The 26824-nt window shown below is 43.2% G+C and overlaps 1 protein-coding gene across 3 annotated transcripts in view; it reads right to left on the reverse strand.

The window, feature by feature from the left end:
* Positions 1-2800: 2800 nt before the first annotated feature.
* The window catches only part of BAG1 (BAG cochaperone 1), a 240109-nt gene continuing 216085 nt past the window's right edge, over positions 2801-26824 (reverse strand). For all 3 annotated transcript variants that reach the window (XM_044294527.1, XM_044294525.1, XM_044294526.1), the window contains one exon: positions 2801-3009. In XM_044294527.1, the coding sequence (XP_044150462.1) occupies positions 2920-3009 (90 nt within the window). In that variant the 3' untranslated portion in view covers positions 2801-2919. The remainder of the gene's footprint in view (positions 3010-26824) is intronic.

Raw genomic sequence — 26824 nt, forward strand, 5'->3', positions numbered from 1 at the left:
GCGGAAATTCACATTTTTGTACCATAGTTTGTAAATGCTATAACTTTTACCCAAACCATTTTTTTTTTTGCCCAAACATTTTTTTTTTTTATCAAAGACATGTAGAACTATAAATTTAGCGAAAAATTTATATATGGATGTCGTTTTTTTTGCAAAATTTCACAGCTGAAAGTGAAAAATGTCATTTTTTTGCAAAAAAATCGTTACATTTTGATTAATAACAAAAAAAGTAAAAATGTCAGCAGCAATAAAATACCACCAAATGAAAGCTCCATTAGTGAGAAGAAAAGGAGGTAAAATTCATTTGGGTGGTAAGTTGCATGACCGAGCGATAAACGGTGAAAGTAGTGTAGTGCCGAAGTGTAAAAAGTGGCCTGGTCATGAAGGGGGTTTCACCTAGCGGGGCTGAAGTGGTTAATTCTTCAGTTACTCTGGACAAAAAAAAAATGAATGCAGAGGGCCCCATCAGTATAGAAGTAAACAGTGGTAGTCCTTCCTTACTACCATCTTTTATGTATAACATAAGCCAGATCCTAAATATGCATGGTTCCCTACTCGTATATCAGCTGATTAGTGCATTACCGGCTAACAGTGTTGTTATTTAAAAAAGGGCTTACAGATTCCCCGTTGCTCTGGTTCCCAGATGCTCTCAGCTTCCTGGTCCAGTAATGATGTCCCGTCAAAAAAATCTGATTGCTGCAGTCCCTTTGTTGGGACGTAATTGCTGGACCAACATGCATAGTGTAGTGAGGGAATGAGTATCATCGGTAAGAATACAGCAAGTGATTTGTGAGTTGAGCATTTTTAAATGTTTAAACAGGAATGTTACCAGATTTAAATACACTTTTATTTTCTTCCAGAAAATCACTTTAAATACTCTTACAAGTGTGTTTTAAAGAAGTAAAGCGCAGTAAATTTAACAGGTACATCAGATACATTAGAGAAAATGTGGTGCTGTTTCGCCATTATTCCTACTATATGTTTGTGAATAAATTTACAACTGTTACGGTTTGACACTGACCATTGTGCAGGGGCATACAAATCCCAGTTGTACATTTATTATAAAACTTCTAGCAGGAGTAAGAGTGGAACAACACAACATAGTTACGTAAAGAGATGCTCCAGAGTTCTTACTGCACTGGGGAACACAAGTACTCACCAACAGTCATTTCAGGATAGCAGACATGACTAATTTAAATAAACAAATTGCAGCAGATCTCACCTAGGCAAAATATAGCAATACAGCTAACAGAAACTATAATGTAATGCAAACTAGGTACAGTACAGACCAAAAGTTTGGACGCACCTTCTCATTCAAAGAGTTTTCTTTATTTTCATGACTATGAAAATTGTAGATTCACACTGAAGGCATCAAAACTATGAATTAACACATGTGGAATTATATACATAACAAAAAAGTGTGAAACAACTGAAAATATGTCATATTTTAGGTTCTTCAAAGTAGCCATATTTTGCTTTGATTACTGCTTTGCACACTCTTGATGAGCTTCAAGAGGTAGTCACCTGAAATGGTTTTCACTTCACAGGTGTGCCTTGTCAGATTTAATAAGTGGGATTTCTTGCCTTATAAATGGGATTGGGACCATCAGTTGCGTTGTGGAGAAGTCAGGTGGATACACAGCTGATAGTCCTACTGAATAGACTGTTAGAATTTGTATTATGGCAAGAAAAAAGCAGCTAAGTAAAGAAAAACAAGTGGCCATCATTACTTTAAGAAATGAAGGTCAGTCAGTCCGAAAAATTGGGAAAACTTTGAAAGTGTCCCCAAGTGCAGTCACAAAAACCATCAAGCGCTACAAAGAAACAGGTTAACAGCAGCTCAGATTAGAGACCAGGTCAATGCCACACAGAGTTCTAGCAGCAGACACATCTCTAGAACAACTGTTAAGAGGAGACTGTGTGAATCAGGCCTTCATGATAGAATATCTGCTAGGAAACCACTGCTAAGGACAGGCAACAAGCAGAAGAGACTTGTTTGGGCTAAAGAACACAAGGAATGGACATTAGACCATTGGAAATCTGTGCTTTGGTCTGATGAGTCCAAATTTGAGATCTTTGCCTGATTCACACAGTCTCCTCTTAACAGTTGTTCTAGAGATGTGTCTGCTGCTAGAACTCTGTGTGGCATTGACCTGGTCTCTAATCTGAGCTGCTGTTAACCTGCGATTTCTGAGGCTGGTGACTCGGATGAACTTATCCTCCACAGCAGAGGTGACTCTTGGTCTTCCTCTCCTGGGGCGGTCCACATGTGAGCCAGTTTCTTTCTAGTGCTTGATGGTTTTTGTGACTGCACTTGGGGACACTTTCAAAGTTTTACCAATTTTTCAGACTGACTGACCTTCATTTCTTAAAGTAATGATAGCCACTCGTTTTTCTTTACTTAGCTGCTTTTTTCTTGCCTTAATACAAATTCTAACAGTCTATTTAGTAGGACTATCAGCTGTGTATCCACCTGACTTCTCCACAACGCAACTGATGGTCCCGACCCCATTTATAAGGCAAGAAATCCCACTTATTATACCTGACAGGGCACACCTGTGAAGTGAAAACCATTTCAGGTGACTACCTCTTGAAGCTCATCAAGAGAATGCCAAGAGTGTGCAAAGCAGTAATAAAAGCAAAAGGTGGCTACTTTGAAGAACCTAGAATATGACATATTTTCAGTTTCACACTTTTTTGTTATGTATATAATCCCCCGTGTGTTAATTCATAGTTTTGATGCCTTCAGTGTGAATCTCCAATTTTCATAGTCATGAAAATAAAGAAAACTCTTTGAATGAGAAGGTGTGTCCAAACTTTTGGTCTGTACTGCATATGCTGCAATGTAAAGAGTGAATCTCCTTAAAATTGCTCACAGAGCAATTTCTCTGCTATTGTAATGCATTTTCATCATAGCCTTTACTTTGATAAAGCCAAATTCTTGCACTGAAGCTTGTCCATCTCTTGGCTGATATTACCTTCTACTGTGTCACATTGAGCAAGTAGACCCTATAAAATAGAAAAAGTAATTGTTGTAGTTTAGTCAGACAGAAAACCTGATTATATCATTGTAATTTCCTTGAAAGGTATTTATATTTAGACAAATACACAAACTGGACATACACATTAAACAAGGGAACTTATTATGTATAGGGGCAGCCCTAAGTTCCCTTAAAGGAACACTAAACATAGAATCCAAAGAAAAGGAAAGAACGACCAATACAACATAAAAACTCCCTATTTGTCTTTTTTTTCTGTTTCACAATTACAGACCATGAAAAATAAAGTAGAAGGGGGGCGTGGCCAACTGCTGACATGGACGCACGCATTTGAGAACTTCGCCGGTCCCAGCTTACAATCCTGGCACACAACCTACTGCCAACATAGAATGGACGGTATACAGGGTTCGGAGGAGGCTCCGGAGACAAGACATGGGTCCAAGTAAAGCCCAGGCGGCTGCAGAGAAATTGAAGGACTACCCAAGACACGAGGCCCAACATGGCGCCGCGGCCGTCTTGACATCGAGAGCCGCGACTACTCGTGGGCAGACGGCACAACAATCTGAAGCAGAGGAAACGGGGGGAGCCCGAATTTACCTTAAAAGCTGCCCATGATCAGCTACTTTCTGCGATCTCAGAGTGTCAGACATCACTTACCAACAATATTGAGGAGATGAGAGTGGACCTCGGTCTGCTGAGGCATGATATGCAGCAATTAAGAGAACATGTGCGCCATACTGAAGACAGAGTATCAACCCTAGAGGATCTTACAAGGCCTTTGACAGTGAGGGTCCAAGATATTGAGAGCTCAATGAATCTCTGGAAGCAAAAGTGTGATGATCTAAAGAATAGAGCTAGACGGAAGAATGTCAGAATTCTTGGCATGCCAGAGAGGGTAGAAGGCTCTGGATCCAGCCACATTCATTTAACTATAGTTTAAATCCAGATTCCCTGATGCGGGTTTCTCGGCAGCTTATACTGTGGAAAGGGCCCACAGAGTGCCTGCTCGTCCTCCACCACAGGAGCACTACCTAGGCCCTTATTTGGCACGCCTGCTTAATTGAAGAGACAGGGATCTCATTCTAAGCCAAGCAAGAAGCAAACCAGGCATCATATATCAAAATGAGAGCTTCAAAAGAAACGGGTTACTTTTGTCTCTGTAAAAAGGCGCCTAATAGAGTTGAATTTGCAATACTCAATGGCTTACCCTGCAAGGCTCCGTGTGATTGATGACGGGAAATCCTTCTTCTTTACAAGCCCAAAGGAAGCAGAAGAATGGGTCTCCAGGTGACCAGGTCATGCGTCACCTTAAAGAAGATCAGTAATCTCCGAGAACTTCTTGGCATCTTATTCCTAGAGCGGGATACTCCTGAAACTAGACTGATCAGTTAACCATAAGGGTCCATTCATACATCCGTGTGTGTTTTGCGGATCCAAGGATCTGCAAAACACGGAGAGCAGCAATGTGCGTTCTGCATTTTGCGGACCGCACATTGCTGGCACTAAGAGAATATGCCTATTCTTGTCCGCTATTGCGAGTCCGCAATTCCGGATCGGGGCTGCACTCCGCGATCAGGACTGTTGGTATCATATTTGTTATGGGTAATACCTACCTGATTGCTTATCCCCTAGTTATTGACAGTAGGTTGCCTTCACCCTTTATTAAGACTATTGTAAATGTTCATCGTCACACTTTAATGGGCAATAGGGACATGGGCGGATACCTGCAAAGGAAGTCCAACTAGTTAAACTATGCAGGTCCCTGACCATATAGCCACAAAGCAAGATGGAGAGTTTTCCATCCTGACTATTTGGTTTTGGTTATATATGTTATGTATTATACAAAGTTTTTTTTTGACAAGGTACGGTTTGTTATCACTATTGACCTGCAGTTGTGGATAAGTGGATATAAGGAGAGAGATGAGGAGGGGCTCAGCTCAGATTTTAAGGTTGGAAGCCATTTTGGGAGGTATCTACAGCTACAACTATGGCAACTCTAAAAGTTATGACCTGGAATGTGAGAGAATTAGGAGGCCCCAGAAAATAAATAGCACTGTTCTCCCACATACGTCAACATAACCCACATATAGTGGGACTTCAGGAGACACATCTAACAGGTGAAACTTGAGGGAGGATTCAGAAACCCTGGTTCCAATGGTTAATGCGTATCGGAACCCGTGTTCTAGGGGGGTAGCCCTATTAGTACATCGATGTCTCAGATGGGAAGTGCAGCAAACAGTAATAGATGCGGAAGACTGATACATTTTTATATATGCCTTTATCAATTGTGTTCCCTATAAAGTAATAAACATATATAATTCCCCTCCAGCTAATCCCCCGCAGATGGAATATGCCTGCTTTACCCCAGCTAGGGGGGCATTGTCCAGAATTGATTACATGGGTAATGCCAATGTGTGTCTGGGTTTGGAGGACATATGGCACGGCCAGCAGGGAGTCTCAGATCACGCCCCTGTGTTAGCAAAAATCTGATTGCATGATGATATTAAACATGGAAATAAGGTCCGTATACACCCATTTTGGTTATCTCTTATGTCCATCAATGATAGAATTCCAGACCAATTTAGGATTTTTTTTTATATCATATATTAAAAAAAGACTCACAGCGCAAAGAGATAGAACTGAGTATCAGCTGTAAAGAGGCTGAAAGCTCTTACACATCTGACCCCTCTAAAGGAGAATAGGAAAGAGTGGATGCGCAGAGGCAGATTGTATTTGATGCATCTTAAGGAAAAGAGTGAACGTAAATTATTCTTCCTTAAACAATAAAACATTTGAGTTGGGTAAACAGGCGGGTAAACTGCTTGCTCATATAGTTCGAGGTAATAATGCTGCTCCGCCGGTTCTTCGTATAAAAAATGAGGCGGGGCGATGGACACAGAAGAAGGCATTATCTCAAGTTTCAAAGGTTTCTATCAAGATGAGGTGCAGTATTCTGATTATGAGTTGGAAATGTATCTTCAAGAAGTGGTATGTCCACAGTTAAGTAACCAAAGCAGGGAACTCCTGGAAGACGATATTACATTGGAGGAAATACAGATGCCTTCTTAGGGAGATGACCCCTAGGAAGGCATCTGGCCCGGACGGTATCCCGCTGGAGGTATACTCAAAATATATAGATATACTAGGTCCCCGATTACATAAAATGTACAAGGTAGCTCAGCAAAGGGAACAACTCCCAGAGTCATTGTATTACACCACCATAGTGGTGATATTGAAGACTGACAAAACTTCAATAGAGTGTGGATTCTATAGGCCAATATCCCTGTTGAATTTAGATTATAAAATACTTACCAGGCTATTAGCTAGCAGACTAAATAAAGTTATCACAACTATAGTGCATGCAGACCAAACAGTTTTTATTTCTGGAAGATTGACATCTAATAACATCAGACGAACACAAGTCATAGCACAGATTGGAATAGCTGAGAATAAGCAATGGGCTCTGGCATCATTAGACACGGCTAAAGCCTTTGATTCTGTGGAATAGCCATACCTTATAGGAGCATTACAAAGCTCCTGTTTTGGCCCGAAATTTATTAAATGGATCCACATACTATATAAGAATCCCAGAGCAAATATATTCATCAATGGCATCCAATCATACTCATTCCAATTATATAGAGGTAAGAGGCAAAGGTGTCCTCTCTCGCCTTTATTATTTGCAGCAGCAATAGAACATCTTGCTCTAAGGTTACACCAAGACTCTGTGTGCAATAGGAGGGAGAGAGAACAGAGTAGGTCTTTACGTGGATGACTTGATATTATATATGGATAATGTGGAAGTTACTCTTCCTGGAGCAATAGAACTTATAGAAAATTTTGGGTATTTCTCGGGGCTCCATATAAATTGGACTAAATCTGCAACAATAATAACCTCCCCGTAGTAGATCACTTCAAATATTTGGGTATAGTTATTACCAGAGACCCCCTCAAGTCATTTATTAAAAAAATATAGCACCATTGGAATCCCTTTTCACTGACAAATTTAAAACGTGGAAATACCTTCCTTTATCAATCATGGGGAGACTGAATCTAATCAAAATGGGTTTATTACCCCAAAATATTTATTAGCGCATGCCAGTACTCCAGTCCCGTGTAGTTTCTTTGACCGCCTTCATGCCATGGTGGCAACCTTTGTGTTGGGGAAGTTAGAAGAAAACTTGCTCTGAGGAACACTGCAGAGGACAAAACAGCAAGGAGGTGCAGCTTTGCCTAACTTCTTTCTGTACTTCCTAACAGTGATGGCCAGTTCGCATTGTTCGCCCGCGAACATATGCGGGCTGCCATCTTTTTTCACAAGTCCGGCGAGGCACAGGTAAGGCCTTACCTGTGCCGCGAGCCAGTCTGAAAACAAATGCAGTCACCGGGAGCAGGCAGTTCCGAGAACAGCCCAATGAAGGCCCCCGGTGGCTCTCGGAACTGCCTGCTCCAGCTGACCGCACTTGTTTTCAGAGCGTAAGGTTTACCTGTGCCTCGCCGGACTTGTGAAAAAGATGGCAGCCTGCATATGTTTGCGGGCGAACAATGTGAACTGGCCATCACTGCTTCCTAGCAGGCCAGTTGAAATATTTTTCTGCCTGGAACATCACAAGCTGAACTCCTGAATGCTGAATATTATCTGCGGGAGTATTTACAATTATCTACCCTGTGGCTAGTATTAGAAAGCACACACTTATTTCCTAGACGTGCTCTTCAAAAACACAGGTGGGCACACCAGGTATGGAAGACGTCAAAGCTTCAGAATTATAACGACTTTGCAGATGTAATTCCATTATGGGATAACCCCATGTTTCCACATTTACAAAAGCATGAGGGGCCTGGCGCCTGGAGGGAATAATACTCACCTTGAGAAATCTATATATTGAGGGAGTTTTGCGCTCATTCATTCAACTACAAGAGAAATTTGAAGTGCCACAAAGCTTCTTTTTCAGATACCTCCAGGTGAGGCATGCCCTTTGGGCATAATTCCGGAACACAAACCGTGCCATCTCAACATACCCACGGGTATTATTTCAGCTTTATATACACATCTTCTGGGTAACCCAATGAATATGAACCCTCTGGCTATTGAAAACAAGTGAAGAAATTCTATAGCAAACCTGACAGCAGAGGAATGGACAGAGGCTTTAGAGCAGGGGTAGGCAACCTTCGGCACTCCAGCTGTTGTGAAACTACAACTCCCAGCATTCATACTTCCTCTGTTCTTCTCAGAACTCTCACAGAAATAAATGGAGCATGCTGGGAATTGTAGTTTCACAACAGCTGCAGTGCCAAAGGTTGCTGATCCCTGCTTTAGAGACTCCCACGAGAGTTTCCCCCTCAACAAATAACATTAATACAGTTGTTTATACTGCATAGAAGCCATCTTACTCCTACTAGGCTATATAAAATGGGACGGATTCCTCATTCCAATATGCCCTAAGATGTGTATACTAGGAATATCGGATGATGAGATATGGTCTCACTATAATAGAATATTCCCGAGTGAAACTCAGTTTTTAGCCAGGAAAGCTGTAGCGATCAGATGGATGGCAGACAGATCGCCTACCTTGGGACAATGGAAGTCCTTAGTAAATCAAATTGTCCCCATGGAAAATATAGTCTTTGAGAATAGGGGCTGCTCACAAAAACTTCAGAGAGTATGGGGTTATTGGTGCTCATCCTCCTTGACATTGACCAACACTCACATGCACACCGTAGGGATATTTGGGTAATACATCACTCTATAATGGAGAAGAGTCTCATGCTATCTCTAAATATGTCTTTATTACAGTTTACCTGTGGATCTAATTCTCAGTGATGAATATGTACATCATTATGTCTGATCATATGTTCATTTGTCTTGTCCTGCAACAAGTCCTTTGTTATCTATTTGCTTCTGATTGCATAACTATGTACCATACCATAACTATGTACCATACCTGAATTGTTCAATAAAACGAGTTAAAAAAATAAATAAAGCTTTCTTCTCTTAGGCCACAGCCATGTCTTTTCCCCTTCCCTCTCTGTTGCTAGTAGTGCACATGAGCCAGACAAAAAGGAATTTCCTGGTTACTAATAGTATGAAATAGATTTGATAATGACAGACATAGTACCAGCTGTAGAACACACATAGTAAAAGCCATAGTACATACAGGTGAATAGCTAGTCTACCTAGTTATGCAGTGATAATTTGGCCCTTCACTGCATAATTGGGAAGATTTGGAAAACTGGGTGTAATATGTAGTGTAAGGGATCGCCTCTTATTTGGGGGTCATTCTCACAGATACGACTTTAGGACACCAGGTTTCAGGTCCAAACCGTGCATTTATTGTGCACACTCCAACCAATTCAGGTTATCATGAAGTCGCAGCTTCACCTAACACATGTGACATCAACATAAAATAATAAACACCTGCCCGGCTAGGCTCTAACTAACACAGAGTTTCCTGACTCACCTAAGTCCTTGTTCACACCCTGTGAACACGTGCGGCTTTCTCAGCCAATGTCCCACAGCCTCCTGGCTGTACAGAGCACAGTACGCCCACTGCCTCCAGTCCAGTGCCTCAGCACACATGGGGAATAGTGGTCTCTCAGCCCTGCTGGCTTGGACCAGACAGAGCCTCCAGGCCTCTGTCCACAGGCAACACACTCTCCCCTTGCTGACACCCTGGGAGGTGCTTTTTGCAGCCTGATTACTTCCAGCTGGTCTCACCTGTGGAGGAATAGGGGTGTGGACCGAACTATCCACCCCTTCCTTGCCTCTAACCTGTGTGAGACCTGTCACTGTCTCACATATCCCCCCCCCCTTTGTTCAAGCCTGTGAGGGTGAACACCTGCATAACCACGGGAGGCTGGCGAGAGGGCATCCACCTGGCCTGGATGTGGGGAACAGCCACCCACCCTGCTCTTTGGCTGCTCCCAATAAGAACCGGCCCAGATTGGCTTTACAGCCACACTAAGTAACACTGTGTCAGCGAGCACTAGCTGCCGCTGACGCAGAAAATTACCGGTTCTTATTTCACCGAGGCCAGGAACCTTGGTGACACGTACCTTCCCTTTGTTCTGCCAGACCCACGCCAGCAGAGCTTGGTTTATCACCAAAACCAACATCTTGCCTAACCGAAACTGCTTAAAGGCCTCATGTGCCATTCTCATGACCAGATACTCTTTTCCTACTTTTTCCCGAGTGATAATGATGCGGTGTCGTATTATTTGATCTCTTTCTCTTTTTAGATCCTCTGGCTCCTGTACATGCGCCTCACGTCCTTTCTTGGACTGCTGCAGCTCTTGCCTGACCTGTTCCCAGTCATGGTCATATCCCGACACTTTCTCCTTTGCTTTGCAGGACTCCTTCAGCAGAGCATGCTTGCCCCTACTTGCTTCTTTTACGTGCATCTGGGTCACCTCTTCCTTCTTTCCAGCAGTAGTTACCCCAGCTACTATGGCAGTTTTAGAGACCTCTGCTTCTTTAGCGGCTTTTGCCACTTCGGCCGCGGCTCCCTTTGGCTTAACTTTGGTCTCTGTAGCACCTGGGGACTTCACGTCAACCAACACATCGGCCTTAACTTTTTCAGTCTTTGTCTTCTTGAAGTCTCCAGTCTCTTTGACCGCCTTCTCATCCTTCTCGGACATGGCACCATACACTTGCCCTGTTAACCCCTCCCCCTCTTTCTCATCGAAGCAGGAGGCACCAGGGTCTTCAGCAGACTCCTCCTCTTCTGTCATTTTCTCCAGAGGCTCACCCAGGACACTGTCCTCCTTTTGGGGAGGAGTCAGGAGAGACAGCCCATCGTAACAGCCCGGATCTGCATACTGGTCGTCCATCTCCTCATATTTCTTCCCCAGCAGGCAGCTGGCTACTTGGAAGGCCTTGTAGGCGGAGGGGACGTCTTTTGCGACCTGGTCCTGGTTACACACTGTCATGAGACTCTTGGCCTCTGCATCGACATCAGCCGCATCAACTGGTTCAGCCGATACCTTTTCCACCTTCTCTGCCTTGGCCAGCACCCTGGCACCACCATTTCCAGACCCACTCTTACCAGGCTCTGATTTCTTGGCACCTTCCAGAGGATCTTCCTCTTCTGGTTTCTCACTTTTTTCCACCTGCTGTGCAGGATGACGCTTAGGCTTCTCCACCTCATAGATGGCATCTTTTGAGCTCATGAGAGCTTCCATCTCTGCTCCAAGTTGCTTGTTCAGCCTCTCTAATTCACTTCACTCCTCAAGCACTTCTTCAAGGGCTCTAGCCAAGGAGAGGGCCTTGGACTCTTTCTCCCGAGCATCAGCCTCCGCTCGGTCACGTTCTTCGGCATATCGAGCCAATATGTATTTCTCTTCAACCAAGAGCTGGTCAAACTTCTTTTGTTTCTTCTTCAATCTAGATACAGTTTGTCTCTGGTGGTCCAGGTCCACCTTGCGATCACATAACTCTTGATCAAGTTGAGCCATCCTGGCTTCCAAATGTCTTTTCTCCTCCAAAAGAGCAGATTTTTCTGAGGCGCTGTTTAGAACCTCATCAGCCAGCTCATCTCTTTCCTGCTCTGCATGAAGTCTGGATCGATCAGAAGCTGCAAGTTCCTCTTGAAGTTGGAGAATTTCCGCTTCTATTAGTCACTCTAGTTCCTTCAGTTCATTCATCTTTCTGTGACTCCTCTGGAGATTCCTGCAGTTGCTCTGCGAGAACCGCTAGCCCTATCTCTAGTGTATCTAGGGACTGTGCAGAGCAAGCAAAAACATCTTCAACTTAGTAGCTGTACTGCCCTGTCAGGTCATCTACAACTGTCAGGATATGAGCTTCAGACACTAGGCTGTCACCTGACTGAACTCTCGTCTCATCAGATATAACTGTCATCTGGTCGCTAGACTCGCTACTAGTAACCACTTTAGTTTTGCTGGGTCTTGACAGGGTAGTCTCACTCTCGGAGTTGCTAACTGTCACGGCAAATAGGCCACTTATACTGCTCGAGTCATTATTAACCCTGGCCTCTAGGGGCACCCCTGAGTCAATCCCCACCTGGGACATTTTATTAATCATAGAAACCTGTGGAGACTGCACATCCACCTCTGGTCTAGACTTGTCAGTAAAAGCAAAAAAAGGAAGAGACCACTGTGGTACTCGGCAGAAGTGGCCCAAATCATTAAAAATAAAAAGCTAGCATTTTGTAATTATAAAAAAACCCAGAGCAATGAAGATAAGGAAATCTACAAGATTAGGCAGAAAGAGGCCAAGCAAGTTATAAGAACTTCTAAAGCTCAGGCAGAAGAAAAACTAGCTCAGTCTATGAAAAAAGGGGATAAGACATTCTTCAGATATATAAATGAAAAAAGGAAATTAAAACAAGGAATAACTAAATTAAGAATAAAGGACGGAAGGTATGTAGAAGAGAATAAAGGGCTAGCCGACTGCCTTAATGAATACTTCTGTTCAGTTTTTACAAAAGAAAAAGAAGGAGAAGGACCTCCAATAGAAAGGATGACTATTATATCGTTTGATGCATGTGTCTTTACAGAGGAAGATGTTCTAAGTTTGCTGTCTAAAGTGAAGACAAATAAGTCACAGGGGCCTGATGAGATACACCCAAAATTATTAAAAGAGCTTAGTGGTGAGCTGGCAAAACCGTTAACAGATTTATTTAACCAATCATTAGTAACAGGAGTCGTCCCGGAAGATTGGAAATTGGCAAATGTCGTGCCCATTCACAAGAAAGGTAGTAGGGAGGAATCGAGCAACTATAGACCAGTGAGTCTGACATCAATAGTAGGCAAATTAATGGAAACCCTATTAAAGGATAGGATTGTGGAACATCTAAAATCCCATGGATTGCAAGATGAAAAACAGCATGGGTTTACTTCAGGGAGATCATGTCCAACAAATCTTATAGATTTTTTTGACTGGGTGACTAAAATAATAGACGGTGGAGGTGCAGTAGACATCGCATATCTAGATTTTAGTAAGGCTTTTGACACTGTCCCACATAGAAGACTTATCAATAAACTGCAGTCATTGAGCATGGACTCCCATATTGTTGAGTGGATTAGGCAGTGGCTGAGTGACAGACAACAGAGGGTTGTAGTCAATGGAGAACATTCAAAACAAGGTCATGTTACCAGTGGGATTCCACAGGGATCTGTACTGGGACCAATTTTGTTTAATATCTTCATAAGTGATATTGCAAAAGGCCTCGATGGTAAGGTTTGTCTTTTTTGCTGATGACACAAAGATATGTAACAGGGTTGATGTTCCTGGAGGGAAACGCCAAATGGAAAAGGACTTAGGAAAACTAGAAGAATGGTCAGAACTCTGGCAACTGAAATTTAATGTGGATAAGTGCAAGATAATGCACCTGGGGCGTAAAAACCCAAGGGCAGAATATAGAATATTCGACACAGTCCTGACCTCAGTATCTGAGGAAAGGGATTTAGGAGTAATTATTTCAGAAGACTTAAAGGTGGGAAGACAATGTAATAAAGCAGCACGAAATGCAAGCAGAATGCTTGGATGTATAGGGAGAGGTATAAGCAGTAGAAAGAGTGAAGTGCTTATGCCGCTGTACAGATCACTAGTGAGACCTCACTTGGAGTATTGTGCGCAGTACTGGAGGCCATATCTCCAGAAGGATATAGATACTCTAGAGAGAGTTCAGAGAAGAGCTACTAAACTAGTACATGGATTGCAGGATAAAACTTACCAGGAAAGGTTAAAAGACCTTAATATGTATAGCTTGGAAGAAAGAAGAGACCGAGGGGATATGATAGAAACTTTTAAATACATAAAGGGAATCAACTCGGTAAAGGAGGAGAGCATATTTAAAAGAAGAAAAACTACCACAAGAGGACACAGTTTTAAATTAGGGGGGCAAAGGTTTAAAAGTAATATAAGGAAGTATTACTTTACTGAGAGGGTAGTGGATGCATGGAATAGCCTTCCTGCAGAAGTGGTAGCTGCAAATACAGTGAAGGAGTTTAAGCATGCATGGGATAGGCATAAGGCCATCCTTCATATAAGATAGGGCCGGGGCTATTCATAGGATTCAGATATATTGGGCAGACTAGATGGGCCAAATGGTTCTTATCTGCCGACACATTCTATGTTTCTATGGTCCGTGTGGTACACCCTCTAGCCCCGCCACATTGTCTACAATGGGGTCTCCTAGCGGTGTTTCTTCAACATTTATCAACACTTTTATATCAGACACATGTTTACCAACAGGGGGAGCTTTTTCCCCAATCACATCCTGCAAAGGAAAAGGCATGTCATTATCACATATTTCATATGACATCACATTTTCCTTATGCATTTCCGCACTTTTGTCACCATCACTTTGCATTTGACCAGCACCATTGTTTCCAATGGTCAATATTCTTTCCCCATGCAGGTCAAAGTGCAGCTCCCTTAAAGGGACAGGTACAGGTTCTGCAGGAGTTTTTGCACTCTCTGCAGAAGTGTCTCCATTACTCCACAACTCCCAGCATAAGGGAAAAGTACACCCCAACACTCCCTCATGCATAAGCTTATCTGTAACATCAAGTTCATCAGTCTCTGTTCTCATTGGAGTCTCACGCTCAGTGAAAATCAGTGGATAGTCCTTATCCACACGACTGTCCAGCACCTTTATTATTTTACCAGTCTCAGGTTTTAATATTGTGCTACCTCTTACCCGGGCTAGCATGGGATCCCGGATCCTTGTCATCCCAAAACTAGCTTTGGTCATGGGCAACTGAGGTAACACAGAAACCTTCTCCCCTGCAGGTTTCTGCAAAGGAGCAATCACAGCAGGCTTATCCGCCTGTTCAGACACAGTTTTTTCTCTGTGTGACTAATTACCTACCGGCCCACTGTCACTGGCTCTGCCACATAGTTAATAACAGGAACAGTCTTACCCTTTGTAATCAACCATTCTGGTAAAGCAGTGACATCCTCTCCCGCGGACTCATCAAGGTTGTGGTTGCTCCTAGCAACAGCTTTACCGTACCGCCGCACTTCCTCTCTAGGACTCCGGACACAGTTGCAGGGAAGATATGCACTCCTGAGAACCGCACCGCTCTCCACCTCTTTGTCTTCCCGATGGTTGCCCTTGGCAAAGGCATATATCTGCTGTTTATCGGATTCTCCAGGTACACAATTTGTAGCATTTTCTCCGCTCCACAGCTGCCAAAATAATGGGAACTCCACTTCCAGGGTCGCACATTTTAAGATCTCCCATTGCACAGGGCCATAGTCTGTTATAAAGGTCAGAGACACAGTGACATCTGTCTCTGGCCCTCTCTCCAGAAAGTCCAGCACTTCAGGCCTGACGCGAGACACCTGCTGGTGGGCATCTAGAGTGACCCCCAGCGGGATTCCCCCAATCACCAACTCGCAGGATCTTTCTGTATCGGATCTTCTGACATCACCATCCTCTTGGAACTTTGTGCAGGGTCCATACAGTGTTGAGAACCCATTTCTCAAGGCCAGCTGCAACTGTGCCTCCAAAGCCTCTCGCTCTGTATCAAATTTCGCCAATTCATTTTTAGTGTAGCCAATTGCTATGGCCATTTCTTCTGCCTGCTGTATGCGCCAGCGCTGCCGGACGTACTCTTCCCCGAAACCCATGGTAGCAGGAAAAGCTTTCAGCCACAAGTCCACTTTTGCTGGGCTACTGGCCCTTTAATTCACTGCAGTTTTACTTGCACCACAACAAAATAGTTCACACTCTTATGAGCAGCACCTGCTCCACTGGACAAAAAAAAGCTTTGGTTCCTTTAACGCCACACACGGCAAAAAACAGCTTTTAGCAGCACCTGCAGTCTCAGCGTTGCCCCTAGCAACCGACCGTTGCCCGTCTCTCATGGACAACTTGCCCGCATCCAACACCAATTGTAAGGGATCGCCTCTTATTTGGGGGTCATTCTCACAGATACGACTTTAGGACACCAGGTTTCAGGTCCAAACCGTGCATTTATTGTGCACACTCCAACCAATTCAGGTTATCATGAAGTCGCAGCTTCACCTAACACATGTGACATCCACATAAAATAATAAACACCTGCCCGGCTAGGCTCTAACTAACACAGAGTTTCCTGACTCACCTAAGTCCTCGTTCACACCCTGTGAACACGTGCGGCTTTCTCAGCCAATGTCCCACAGCCTCCTGGCTATACAGAGCACAGTACGCCCACTGCTTCCAGTCCAGTGCCTCAGCACACATGGGGGAATAGTGGTCTCTCAGCCCTCCTGGCTTGGACCATACAGAGCCTCCAGGCCTCTGTCCACAGGCAACACACTCCCCCCTTGCTGACACCCTGGGAGGTGCTTTTTGCAGCCTGATTACTTCCAGCTGGTCTCACCTGTGGAGGAATAGGGGTGTGGACCGAACTATCCACCCCTTCCTTGCCTCTAACCTGTGTGAGACCTGTCACTGTCTCACAGTAGTTATGCTAGAAAACAAACTACGCACATATACACACTAATGGAAGCTGAAAAGAGAAAATTCAGAAAACTTAAAGGGCTTGTCCTATTTTTCTGTGACTAATGGTACTTTCACACTTGCGCTGTTGGATTCCGGCAGGCAGTTCCGTTGCCTGAACTGCCTGCCTGATCAGGAAAACTGTATGCAAACGCATGTCATTTGCAGACTGATCAGGATCCTCATCAGTCTGACAAATGCATTGAAATACCTGATCCGTCTTTCAGGTGTCATCCAGTAAAAACGGATCAGGTATTAATTTTCTTACATTTTTAAAGGTCTGCGCATGCGCAGACTTGAAATCCAGATCCATTTTACCGGAACACTTGATACCGGAACCGGCAGTACTACATTTCAATGGAAGTTTATGCCGGATATGGCATTCCGGCAAGTGTTCCAGAATTTTGGATGGAAAAAATACTGCAGCGTGCTGCAGTTTTTTCTCCGGCCAAAATACCTAAGAGCAACTGAACTGATGCATCCTGAACAGATTTCTCTCCATTCAGAACGCATTAGGATAAAACTGATCCTTTTTTTCCGGTATTGAGCCCCTAGGACGGAACTCAATACCGGAAAAGAATAACGCCAGTGTGAAAGTACCCTAAGGCTGAAGGGGACTAAGTGCTGACCACCAGGTGGCTGGGAAACATGGGAGCGGGCTGGCGCTCCACAGTTTCAGATGCTCCTATTGCAGTGCTTGGGAGCTAAGGAACTTGCGTAGCGCAGCAGGCTATATTGTTTCCAAGTCAGGGGAGGGAGCTGGCCTGCTCCCTGTTTCCCAGCCACCTGGTGATCAGTGGCTAGTCCCATCGTGCATTAGTAACAGTGAGATGGGACAACCACTTAAGTGTGATTGAGCTTGGATTAACAAAGTATAAACTGCTAGTGATGCTTGGTCAATGATCACACAATCAAGTTGGCGCACCATTTATTTTGGGTTTTGCATCAGGGGATATGTTGAGGCAAGGTCACATTAATACTTGGTGGCATTTTCCCTTTTTGAAATACAGGCTATCACTCTGGCATGATAATGGTCTTACAGTTGCTCGATATCCTCCTGTGGTACAGTATCATCAGTATGTCACTCCAAGATCTTTCAACCTGGAATTCTAGTTCAGTCAAGGTAGTTGTTGGCTGCTGTGCATGGGATATACATTGCACCTACCTAATTCTAGACATTGAGATAGCCAGGGGAGCTGCTGGATACCCAGAAGAGCATGTTGTGCAGCATGGGCAATGTGTGGATGGGCATTATTGGAACACCATGTCTCCAGAATTAAAAAAAGGCAGTAGGACTGTTTCCACAATGTCCCGGACCTACCGAAAGCTGGTCAATGTTCTCTCCCTGAATATCAGACAGGAACGGCAATGATCACTAATGGCTCCTGTGGGGATTCGCTCTGATAGGCAGGGTGAGCAGACACAGCAGAGAGGCACAAAAACAGTTCTTCACCAGAATTCAGTGTTTATTCACACTTGGCAGGTTTCACAGAACAGAAAACAACTTCACAGTCACAGTTCACACCGTAGTGCGGGTACCGTCTATAGAGATCAAGTCCTGGTGTTCGGTCCACACAGTGCTGCAGGTACAGCGTCCTGGTATGTGTTCACACCTTGCAACGAATCTGCTTAAAGGGTTCAAGTACTGAACATCGTCGACTAGGGGTGCAGCTATCGACTATTTTTGTAATAGAGTATTCTATAGATTAATCCAACGATTAATCGAGTACTTTAATAACAAAAACTAATTAAAATAATGTGTTTCTTTATAAAAACTCATCAGCCCACCTGTGCCACCAGCTTGCCCCCCAGTGCCATCATCTTCCCCTCCTATCCATGTAACCCAGTGCCAGTGAAATAAAATACCTCTCCTATAGGGGCGCTGCTCCACAGCTCCTCCATCTTCTTCTCCGCGCGCTGCACTGTTGTCCTGACGTCAGACAGGGTCGGGTCATAGTGCCCGCTTACGTGCACTATGACTTGACGATGTGTCAGAATACAGTGCAGCGTGGTGCGGGTGGTCGGTAAGTAATAGCAAGCGCTTCTCTCCCGCTCCGTGGTCACATGACACAAACGCATCCTCGATGCAAAAAATTAGCATTGAGGATTGCTTTGTGCTGAATTACTTGATTCAATCGAGTAATCGTTTCAGCCCTATCGTCGACTTGTCCTGCCAGACAGGTTGCAAACATGCATCCAAGCGCAATCATCTTAACACAGACAGGCCTACTGCACTCAAGCTGGCTTTTAAGACAGTTAGGTGTCTACAAAACCCGGACTGCCACGCAAGATCCAGTCCGGTTCTTGACCTCACCTACCTGTCAATCAGTCTCAGCAGCACATGCTGGGAGGAAAATATCTCCTATCTAGCAAGCAAACTTGAGGGGGTGAACACTCGCCAAACAGTGCACACAGGACAGAGCATCCGCATTCCCCTGTAACAGGCCTGCTCTGTGCTCCACAGTGAATTTAAAGTTCCGTGAAGACAAGAACCATTTGGTGAACTGGGAATTCCTCTTTTTGGCTTGACTCATCCACTTGAGGGGAGTGGTCAGTCACTAGGTGTAACTTTCTCCCCAACAGATAATAGCAGAGAGACTCGAGTGCCCATTTGATGGTCAGGCACTCTCTCGCCACTATACTGTACCTGGGGTCAGCTGGGGTGAGCAGGCTGCTAAGGAAAACAGCAGGATGCTCCTCCCTGTTAATTTACTGAGACAGTACAGCCCCAGGGTCTACTCTGGAGGCATCGGTCTGTACCACAAACTCCCTTTTGCAGTTGGGTGTCACCAGGACCAGTGACCCACACAGGGCCGACTTCAAAGCGGATTAAAAATTTCACATGATCCACCCTGTCAGGTGAATGTAGTGTAAAAAAAAAAAAAAAATGTGCAAAAACAGCCATTTTTGGTCACCTTCCCTGTGTAATACCAAGCAATCAAAAAGGCGTATTTTTCCCAAAATAGTACCAAACCGTCATCTCATCCGCAAAATATAAGATCCTACCTAAGACAATCGCCCAAAAAATAAAAGGCTCTCAGAAAATGAGATTTAATTCTGTTCAAAAATGCATTTACTATCTAAAACGTAACAAAAATAAAAATAAGCCATATAGCACTCCTTCCATTCTGAATCCTGCCATGTGCCACTCCGCAGCAGTTTACCACCACATATGTGGTGTTGCCGTATTCAGGAGAAAATGGGTAACAAATCATGGTGTGCTTTTTCTCCTGTTACCCCTTGTGAAAATGAAACATTTTACAGGAAGAAATGAAACTTTTCATTTTCACAGCCAAGTGTTTCCAAATTCTGCAAAACACTTAGGGGGTCGAAGTGCTCAGTACCTCCCTTAATATATTATTTGAAGGGTGTAGTTTCCAAAATGGGGTCACTTTTTGAGGGTTTCTGAAAGGGATTTTTCATAATCTTACTTTTGATACATCACAGATTAGACATATATTATACAAGCCTCATCTCTTGTGGAATTTAGTACCTTGCATTAACATATCTCACAACCTCTGCCAGTCATGGACACAATAGCAGCCTTCCTGAACAAAAGGCTATTTAACATCTCACAACAAAAGGTGCTAAAAACTACCAGGATTGTTCCAATTGGATCTTGAGAGACAATATGTTCCCACCCCCAATAAGCCCTATAAATATGTGCTGGGAAATAAAGATTTCAGATATTTGACAACCTAAGTTGAGTCTGGGCTGTCGTATCTCTCTGATCAGAAGCAAATGGGATATTCACGGGTTGGAGGTCTGATGCCTCATCATATAACCATCATAAACCTGCCTGACAAAAACCGCTAACAGTTTCCATGGTAGGGGTATGTCAGGGTCTCTTCAAATACAAAATGGTGCCCAAAAACCATTCAAGCAAAATCTGCCTGCAAAATCCATATGGCGCTCCTTTCCTTCTGCCGCTGCCACGTGCCCATAGAGCAGTTTACCACCACATATGGGTTATTTCTATAAACTGCAGATACAGAGTAATGCATATTGAGGTTTAGTTTGCTGTTGACCCTTGCTGTGTTGCAAGAACTAATTAAATTAATATGAAAAATCTACATAAAATGTTTTCCATTTTCCTTTAATTCTTGTGGAACACCTAAACGGTTAACAATGTTTGTAACATCAGTTTTGAATAATTTGAGGAGTGTAGTTTCTAAAATGGGGTCATTTATGGGTGGTTTTCATTATGTAAGCTCCTAAAAATCACTTTATAACTGAATTGGTGCTTACAAAATGGTTTTGGAATTTTTTTTGAAAATTTGAAAAATGGCTTTTGAACTTCTAAGCCTTCTAACGTCCTAATAAAAATAAAATGACATTTAAAAAATGATGCCATACTTTATATCTGTATGCTGAAGCGATATGTAAATCAGAAACCTGATGTTCCATATGTCTAAGCTTACATGGTTTCCAATAAAAACAAATTGAACCATAAAAAATGATGCCAACATAAAGCAGACATATGGGGAATTTTGACTGATAACTATTTAATGAGGCATTACTATCTGTCTTAAAATTCATATTTTGAACATTGCGAATTTTTCGCAATTTTTGGTAAATTTTGGATTTTTATTTTTTTTATAAATAAAGGAAAAATATATTGATTCAAATTTAGCACTGCCGTGAAGTACAATGTATCAAGAGAACACAGAATGTCTCAGAATGTCTTGGACAAGTAAAAGTGTTCCAAAGTTATTACCATAATAAAGTAACAAAAGTCGGATTAGCCAAACATGGCCTGGGGCAGGAAAGTGAAAACTGGCTCGGGGTAGAAAGAGTTAAATATACGATAACATAAACAAATCACATACAGAATAATAAAAAGTAAATAAACATCAGTAGCCTAAATGGGGTGGAAACTCCGTTGATCAGGCTATAACCCTTGGCTGTCCACCCCATTATAACAAATGACCGACACCCCAGGGTGTACAAGAGAGATAGGGCAATCGCATCCTTCCTAGAAAGGAGAGCCTGGTGAAATCTGTCAGGGGAATGTGTGTCATAATGTTTTAACCTGTTAGCCCCTCCCTCCAGTGTGCAGCGCGCATGTCTCTGAGATCACTCAGGAATGTGGTCTTATCAGCACAATGGGGGATGGGTATAATTTCTAACCCACTTCATTACAAGGGAAACTATTACACAGAGTATTAAACAGAAGTAAAAGGAAGAATCAGTCACTTAAAAATACCCTTACAATACAGCATCAAATTTAGAGGCCTCATTTAGTTTGCAGAAATCGTTACAGACCCGTAACGTCCCAACCGTCTTGGGTATCAAGACTATTGGGCTGGCCCACTCACTCTTGGACTCCTCAATGACATCTAGCCGCAGCATCACCTATACCTCCTCCAGTATCTCGTAGAACCCCTGCCCTCTAGCAAGAAACTTACTGTAGATGGTCGGCACAAAAACAAAGACCTGATCTCCCAGGTTAAAGCTAAGGACCCAAGACGCTCGATTATAGACCAGACTCTGGGCTCGCTGAGCTACCTCCATATGCTCCCTAACAAGTGGCAACACTGTCTATCTGCTCTTGCATTTTGGTGACATATTCAATCCAGCAGGCCATGGGGATGTCTGCTATATAGCAGTTCGAAGGGTGAGAACTTTGCAGAGGCCTTGGGCACCTCTCACAATACGAACATTAGATAATGCAGAAGGAGGTCCCAGTCCCTCCCATCTTTGGACACCATTCTTTTTAGAATATTTTTTAACTTTGGTTAAATCAGATAGGGAGATCTGTCGCAAAGACCGGGATCATCGAACTGTGTGTTGTCTTCAACACATCACAGATCAGGTTGACAGATTACTGAGAGGGGCTGGAAAATATCCAGCAGTCCTGGTCTATATCGGAACCAATGACAAAGTTAGAGGTAGGTGGAGCGTCCTTAAAAATGATTTTAGGGATTTGGGTCACAAGCTTAGGGCTAATCCGAAATACTACCTGTACCACGAGACACACAAGAAAGGCAGTGGGAGATTAGGGAGGTTAACAAGTGGCTCAAGAACTGGTGTAGGAAGGAGGGGTTTGGGTTCCTGGAGAACTTGGCCGACTTCTCTGTCGGCTACAGGCTCTATTGTAGGGATGGGCTGCAACTCAAAGGGGAAAGGGCAGCTGTGTTGGGGGAGAAGATGGCTAGAAGGTTGGAGGAATGTTTAAACTAGTGACTGGGGGGCAGGGTAATTATGTTATAGGATGGGAAGATAGTGCAGATAGAGACCGGGGGCAAGGTAATGGGACTGGGGGAGGAATGGAAGGAGGGACTAGAACAGTTGCATAATGCATAATAATGCCAGAAGCCTGACTAATAAAACTGGTGAACTGGAATTATTGATGTGTGAGGAGGACTATGACATAGTAGGAATAACTGAGACATGGCTGGATGATAGCTATGACTGGGCAGTTAATGCACAGGGTTACAGTCTGTTTAGAAAGGATCGCCAAAATTGGAGAGGGGGAGGGGTCTGCCTTTATGTAAAGTCCTGTCTAAAGCCCTCAGTCCGAGAAGATATAAGTGAGGGACATGAACATGTGGAGTCACTGTGGGTAGAAATACATGGAGGTAAAAACAATAATAAAATACTAATAGGAGTTAATTATAAACTACCCAATATACCAGAGTCCACAGAAAATCTGCTACTAAACGAGACAGACTAGGCAGCAGATCATAATGAGGTAGTTATTATGGGGGACTTCAACTACCCAGATATAGACTGGGAAACTGAAACCTGTATATCTCAAAGGAAACAAGTTCTTGGCAATAACCAAAGACAATTAACTTTCCCAACTGGTTCAGGACCCGACTAGAGGGACAGACATACTGGACTTGACAGATAACCAATAGACCTGACAGAACAACAGATGTTCCAGTTGGGGGACACCTGGGAAATAGTGACCATAAAGTAATAACCTTCCAATTGTCATTCAAAAGAGTGTTTCTTCAGGGAGGAACAAAAATCTCAAATTTCAAAAAAGCAAAATTTTGCCAACTAAGAGAGGCCATAGGCCTAACTAACTGTGACAAAGTCCTTAAAAATAAAAATACAGCCACAAAATGGGATATTTTTAAACGCATCCTAAACTCTAATTGTGAGAGTTACATACCTTATGGAAATGAAAGGTTAAGGAACATAAAATAAATAAATAAATAGAACTCTAAAGAAAGCAATAAATGAGAAGAAAAGCATTTAAATCTCTAAAACAGGAGGGTAGCGAGGAAGCACTGAAAAACTATAAAGGAAAAAAATAGAATATGTAAAAAACGAATAAAAGCAACCAAACTAGAGACCGAGAAATGAATTGCCAAAGAGAGAAAAACTAACCCTAAAATGTTTTTTAATTATATAAATGGTAACAAGTATAAGTCTGAAGGTGTCAGCCCTCTACAGAGTAATGAGGGGGGAATTGCAAAGATCAATGAGGAGAAAGTAAAGCTATTAAATATTTTCTCTCCGCTGTATTCACTGAGAAAAATGAACTGAAATGCAGAATGTAAAAGTAAATTCCCCATTAAAAGTGCCCTGTCTAACGCAGGAAGAAGTACAGTGGCATCTTAAAAAGATTAAACTAGACAAATTGCCAGGACCAGATGGCATACACCCCCCTGTCCTAAAATAAATAAGTAATGTCATAGCCAGACCCTTATTTCTGATATTTAACCACCTCACATCCGCCCACAGGATATAAACTTCCTATGGGTGGATGTTTATCTATGAATGGACGCTAATTGTGCACCTGCCGAGCAGAGGGCATGCTGTCAGTGACAGCAGGGCACCCCAAGGAGGAGGCAGGGACAGTTCCCAGGTGTCCCTGCCTTCTAGATCGCTGTATGCACAGTGCTCAGTGAGTGCTGTGTATACAGATCAGGAAGCGCTATGCTTTATAAATATATCACATGATCCACCCTGTCCGATAAACACCATAAAAAAATAAAAACAGTGTCAAAAAAAGCAATTTTTCTCACCTTACATCACAAAAAGTGCAACACCAAGGTGTATGTCCGACAAAATAGCACTAATAAAACTATCACCTCATCTGCAAAAAAATGAGTCCCTACATAAGAAAATCGCTTAAAAAAATAAAAACTATAGCTCTCAGAACATGGAGACATTAAAACATCATTTTTTTGTTTCAAAAATGCTATTATTGTGTAAAAAAACAATAAATAGAGAAGGTTAATAGCCATACCTGGGAACATTAAAACATCATTTCTTTTGTTTCAAAAATGCTATTATTGTGTAAAAAAACAATAAATAGAGAAGGTTAATAGCCATACCTGGGGAAAGAAGGTGTGGCAAGCACCAGAAACAACACAGACGTCATTTGATCCAAACGGAAAACATGTCAGATCAAACATGTGTTGCCAGTCTCACCGATCTCCTGCCACCTGTCGCGGGACCGTCCGTGACAGTACCCCCCCCCCTTCTACAGGTGACCTCCGGGCACCCAGGACCAACCCTATCTGGATGAGACCTGTGACAGGCATTCACCAAATGGCTGGCATTCACGTCCGCATCCTCTCCTCTGGTCCATAACCCTTCCAGTGAACAAGGTACTGAAGAGATCTACGGAGAACTCGAGAGTCAATAATCTTGGCAATCTGGAATTCCAAACTACCGTTCACCATGACAGGAGTGGATGGCAAGGGGGACAACTCCATAAGTTCAACATATCTCTTCAACAAAGATTTGTGAAACATATTATGAATTTTCAGAGTCTGAGGAAGTTTAAGACGAAAATCTACAGGAATAATAATGGCAGTAATCTCATATGGACCAATAAACCTTCCAAGAAGGAAGCTTCAACTATATATTTCTTGTGGACAGCCACACAAAATCACCCACACTTAGGTCCGGACCATTCATACGTTTCCTGTCAGCCACACATTTATACTTGTTGCCCATATTCATCAAGTTATTTTGAATTTTCCGCCATATAGAATACAATTATGACGAAAAACATTCCTCCTCAGGGATACCGGAAGTATCCAAACCAGAGAATGTGCCAAATTGCGGGTGAAACCCATGTGCCCCAAAAAATGGAGACTTACCAGTGGACTCCGGTCCACGATTGTTTATGGTAAACTCTGCCAAAGACAAAACGAGGACCATTCCTCCTGGTTCTCGGAGACAAAACATCTTAAGTAAGTCTCCAGACTGATTTGTGCTCTCTGTCTGTCCATTCATCTGAGCAAGAAAAGCAGAAGAAAAAGACAGTTGTACCCCCAGCCGAGTACAGAACACCTTCCAGAATCTGGACACAAACTAAGTCCCACGATCCGAGACAATGCCATGAAGTTTCACAATGTTGTCAACAAACACTTGCGCAAGTGTTTTAGGATTAGGTAGGCCAGGCAATGCTATAAAGTGCACAATTTAACTAAAACGATCAACTACCGATAGAATAACTCTGTCCAGACGAATTAGACAGATCAGTAATAAAATCCATAGACAAGTGAGTCCATGGTCTGGACTGTATGGGCAACAGAAGTAGAGATCCAGAAGGTCGAGCATGTGTCACCTTAGGGCGTGCACAGATACGACAGGCCGACACATAGTCCTCAACACGCAACCCCGGCCACCAGAATCTATGAGAGATGAGGTCGGCAGTGGATCTACTCCCAGGGTGTCCCGTAAGAACCGTACAGTGATGTTCCTCAAACACCTTATGACGCAATTCTGATGGAACAAACAACTTCCCAGAGGGGCAAAACTCTGGTGCGTCTCCCTGAATCTCTAACACCTTCAACTTTAGGTCAGGATATAGAGTAGATATCACCACCCCCTTCGACAGCATCGGACTGGGATTTTCAAAATCATCCCCTCCAGGAAAACTATGTGACAAGACATCTGCCTTGACCCCAGGATGATATGTGACAATGAAATTGAATCTGGTGAAAAACAAAGACCATCTGTCCTGCCTCAGGTTCAGTCGTTTAGCCGACTCCAGGTAAGTCAAATATTTGGATTTGTGAACACCGTGATCGGATGTTTCACCCATCCAACCAATGACACCAATCCTCAAAAGCCAACTTAATGTCCAGCAACTCTCTGTTATTCACATTGTAATGAGTTTTTTTTAATAAAAATGCACACAGGCGCCATTTACCAGGTGACGGGCCCTGTGATAAGACTGCTCCTACCCCCACCCCGGATGCATCAACTTCCACAATGAAAGGTTGTGATACATCCGGCTGCGCCAATATAGGGGCAGAAGCTAAACACTCCTTAACCACAGAAAAGGCTTGCAAAGCCGAATCTGACAACACTGAAACATCCATCCCTTTCTTAGTCATGTCTGTTAAGGGTTTCACCACTGTCTAATAGTTCTGAATACATTTTCGGTAATAGTTGGTGAAC

This window comes from Bufo gargarizans, chromosome 5 (genome assembly GCF_014858855.1).
Source record: "Bufo gargarizans isolate SCDJY-AF-19 chromosome 5, ASM1485885v1, whole genome shotgun sequence".
NCBI lineage: Eukaryota > Metazoa > Chordata > Amphibia > Anura > Bufonidae > Bufo > Bufo gargarizans.